A 4,633-nucleotide genomic window follows, 5' to 3' on the forward strand; every position below is an offset into this window, starting at 1 on the left:
GGGAACCGGTCTGTATGGGGGATCCGACCCCTCGGCGGGAGCGCCGCCGCGCTTCCCAAGCGGCGCACCGTAGCTGTGCGCCACCGGGCCGGCCCCTTAAAATTACTTTTAAAAAATTTTTTTCTTATGTGGCTACTAGAAAATTGTAAATTATATATATATATTTCTTTTGGACAGCACAGATCTTGACCATGGCGTCTTGTTTAAGAACAGAGGTCACATCAGTTAATTTTTTTCTTTATACCATAAAAAGGAAAGACATGACTATGCCAGAGAGTTCTCAACAAATCCTATGCCATTCTTATGGCATAATCTACTTTGCTCTTCTTAATCATTTGTGTATTTGCTTTATTTTCCTTATATAATTGTAATTATCTTGAATGCAGTGAGTGATTTATTTTTATACTCCTTGCAAATTATGACTTAGGTTAAATTAAAATAATTGTTGAGCATGGTATTTTAATTTGGTTTTAGATAAATAATTGAATTTAGATGTTCTGTTACAGTATTTTCATATTTTTTCTGACTTTTGTAACCTGTAACTTAAATTTACTAAAAGTACATGAAGGCCTTTGCAATCTTAATTGGATCTATTACTGTATCAAAAACTATTGTCTTACCTCTAAAATTTGGTTGACATCTGTAAACCTAGACTGAATCAAGTATTTGTTTTAGGATATAAAGATAAAGAATGCAGACTCTTGGAGAAGTTTAGGCAAACCAGTGAAAACAGCAGGTGTACTGAAATCATCAGATGAGCTCTTCAACCAATTTAGAAAAGCAGCAATAGAAAAGGAAGTAAAAGCCCGAACACAGGAACTAATACAGAAACATCTGGTACAGAATACTAAGGAACCAAAAGTATCTCAAGAAAATCAGAGGTCTGTAATTTACTGAATTAAAGGAAGCCTTGGGAGGCATAGAAATGCATTTTAAATACATTAATTTTCTTATTTGTCTAGTGACTATGATTCAGCAATTTAGTAGAACACAAAGTAAATTGTAACTGCAAAAAGTACAGTTTTACTGATATTTTTTCTAAGTAGTAGTATCTAAAGAAGATAGGAGTTATCAAGTGATTAAGCTAGTAAAGATTCTAATATTACTAAATTAAGAAGACGTTATTTTCTAGAAATGTCTTATAGTCTTTCCGTTCTATATGTAAGAAGATACTACTGCACCTTGGTCAGTTTTTCAAAACCTTTTCTTTGTTAACATAAATTACACTGTGTAAAATTTGACCCATTAAAAATAAAGCTTAAAAATAATGTCATAATATTATCATAAATGGATATCTAGTACTTTGCTTCATATTTGTTATTTAATAACATATCTTTGTAATAAAAACTTTTAAGGAATTCGAAACTGGCAACACTGAGGGTTGCGATCCGTTGCCGGACACGGAAAAAGACAAAAAAAAGACAAAAAGACAAAAAAAAAAAAAACATAAATTACACTGTGTAAAATTTGACCCATTAAAAATAAAGCTTAAAAATAATGTCATAATATTATCATAAATGGATATCTAGTACTTTGCTTCATATTTTTTATTTAATAACATATCTTTGTAATAAAAACTTTTAAGGAATTCGAAACTTACTTTGAGCTATATTGTTCTTTAAGGGACCTTGGAAATGGATTGACTCTAGAATCTTTTTCAAGTAAAATACAAAATAAGTGCCATGGAGAAGAGCAGAAAGAACATCAGCAGTCATTGGAAGCTCAAGATAAAAGCAAACCTTGGCTTCTGAAAAACCGCAATTTAGCAAGGGAGAAAGAGCAAGAGCGGAGGCGGAGAGAAGCAGTAAGTGAATTTTAGTTTACCTCATCTAGCTAACAAAGAGAAGATTTAACAGAGCACTCTTTTTTATGTTCAAAGATGCATTCAGGGTGTTTTTCAGTGATGGTAGAGGACCTCTTTAGTGAGGACCATGTTCTAAAATTAGAGCTTGAAATAAAAATTAGATAGTCAAAAGAGGCAAAAATAATGCAATACTAGAGTATCAATCCTGGAGATACCAGACTGCCTGGGTTCAAATCCTGGTTCTGCCATTTACTAGACTTTGGGGCTTTGGCAATTTATTTAACCTCTCTGTGACTAAATTTTTTTTTACCTGTAAAGTGGGAATAATAATTCCTATTGTGACGATGAAACATGTATTAAGCACATAAGAAAATGCTTGGCGCATAGGTGAAGTGACTTATCACTTACTATTATTATTCTTGAAAAATCCATAAACTGCCTATGAATTGTGGCCAAAAGATATGCCATCTGCTCCAGGTCAGTGTTCCTTTAATTGACTGCTAGATTAAGAAATTGACTTTCCTGTAAGAGACCTAATATACAGAAAATGATATTTTAAAAACTAGAGTTGCTATCTTCTTTTATCCATGCGTTATTTTAGAGGTGCTTAATTTAGTTTCCAAATATTTGGACTTTTCTGACAAGTGATTTCTGTTAGTAATTTCTAATGCCTTTGTGGTCAGAGAACATACAATGTCTAACTTGAACTCTTTAAAATTTATTGAGACTTATCTATGGCCTAGTTTATGGTCTACCTTGGTCTATTTTGTGTACACATGAGAAGAATGCATATTCTGCTGCTGTTGGATAGAGTTAATCAAGCCAAGTTGGTCGATAGTGTTGTTCAAGTCCACTGTTTCCTTGCTGATTTTCTGCCTGCTTGTTCTATCAGTTATTGAGAGGGGGCATTGACATCCATGATCGTATAATTGTAGATTTGTCTTTTTATAATTCTGTTGATTTTATTTCATGTATTTGAAAGCTGTTAATAGGTACTTAAACATTTAGGATTGTTATATCCTCAATGTCCTCTGTCATGTCCCCTTTTTCATTATAAGATGATCTTTATTTGTAGTAATATTATTTACTCTGAAATTTAATATAGCCACTTCAACTTTTTATGGCTAGTGTTGGCGTGGTCAAATTCCTTCCATCCTTTTACTTTTAACTTCTCTGTGTTTTTGTATTTAAAGTGAGTTCCTCATAGGCAACATATGGTGTAGTCTTGTGCTTTTTTTTTTTTTAAAGATGATCAGTAAGGGGATCTTAACCCTTGACTTGGTGGTGTCAGCACCACGCTCTCCCAAGTGAGCCACAGGCCGGCCCCTTGTGCTTTTTTTTAATTTAAAAAAAAAAAAATTCTGCCTTTTAATCTGGGTGTTTAGACCAATTACATTCATTATGATCATGGACATGGTTAAGTTTGAGTCCATCATTTTGCCATTTGTTTTCTGTTTGTCTTGTCTGTTCTTGCTCTTTTTTCCTTTTTTTCTGCCTTCTTTTTCATTAATCAAGTTTTTTTTTTTTACAGTTCCATTTTATCTCCTTTGGTGTATTATCTGTAACTTTTTGTTATGTTTGTGGTTGCTTTAGAGTTATGGTGTACACCTTTTACTTATCACAGTCTACTTTCAATGTGTCATACCACTTCATGGTTAGTATAAAAGCTTTAGGATAATAAACTTCCATTTCTCCCCTCTCAGCCTTTATGCTATTATTTAAACTCTCAAACTATCCCTTTAAATATTTTATTTTATTTTATTTTTAATTTTTTAAAAATTATTTTAAATAATAAGAAAAAACATCTTATATTTACCTGTATAGTTACCATTTCCAATGCTCTTCATTCCTGTTTAGGTCCAGATTTCCAAATGGTATAGTTTTCCTTTTCCCTAAAGGACTTCCTTTTAACATTTCCTGTAGTGTGGGATTGCTAACGATGAATTACTTCAGCTTTTGTGTGTCTGAAAATGCCTATATTTGGCATTTTAATTTTTTTTCATGAATAGACTTTGTATTTTTTAGAGCTATTTTAGGTTCATGATAAAACTGAGCTGCAAGTACACAAGTATAGAGGTCCCACATCCCCCTCTCCCTCGACACGCACACCCTCCCCCACCATCACCATCACCATCACCATCACCATCAACACATCATTGCCAACCTTAGTTTATCAAGGAAAGCCCATAGTTTACATTAGAGTTCACTCTTTGTGTTGTACTTTCTATGGTTGTTGAAAAATGTAAGATGACACATACCAACTATTGTAGTTCTGTACAGAATAGTTTCCCTGCCCTAAAAGTCCTCTGTACTCAGCCTATTCAGCCCTCCCTCCCAAAACCCTGGCAACCACAAGTCTTTTTACAGTCTCCATAATTTTGCTTTTTTCAAAATGTCAATATAGTTTGAATCATACAGTATGTAGCCTTTTCAGATTGTCTTCTTTCTCTTAGCAATGTGCATTTAAAGTTCCTCTGTGTCTTTTTGTGGCCTGATGGCTCATTTCTTTTCTTCTAATTAATTGTTTTAACTGTCAAATAAAAGTTGTATATGTTCGTGGTGTACAACATGATATTTTGAAATATGTGTACATTGTGAAATGGCTACATCAAGCTAATTATCATATGCATTACCTCAAATACTTATCGTTTTTTGTTGTTGTTGTTGTACCACTTAAAATCTATTCCCTTAGTATTTTTGAGTATATAATACATTGTTATTAACTGTTGTCATCATGTTGTACATTAGATCTCTTGAACTTATTTCTCCTGTCTAACTGAAATTTTGTATCCTTTGAATAATCCTTCTCCCTTCCCCACATCCCCCCCC

General features: G+C 33.2%; 1 protein-coding gene across 1 annotated transcript in view; it reads left to right on the top strand.

The window, feature by feature from the left end:
• Positions 1-4,633, top strand: part of BRDT (bromodomain, testis-specific) — a 51,124-nt gene that overhangs the window by 41,263 nt on the left and 5,228 nt on the right. Inside the window, exons 14-15 of the mRNA XM_008590806.1 lie at positions 676-881; positions 1,624-1,804. Of these exons, the coding sequence (XP_008589028.1) occupies positions 676-881; positions 1,624-1,804 (387 nt within the window). The remainder of the gene's footprint in view (positions 1-675; positions 882-1,623; positions 1,805-4,633) is intronic.

Source organism: Galeopterus variegatus, unplaced genomic scaffold (assembly GCF_000696425.1).
Source record: "Galeopterus variegatus unplaced genomic scaffold, G_variegatus-3.0.2 Scaffold6378, whole genome shotgun sequence".
Lineage (NCBI taxonomy): Eukaryota > Metazoa > Chordata > Mammalia > Dermoptera > Cynocephalidae > Galeopterus > Galeopterus variegatus.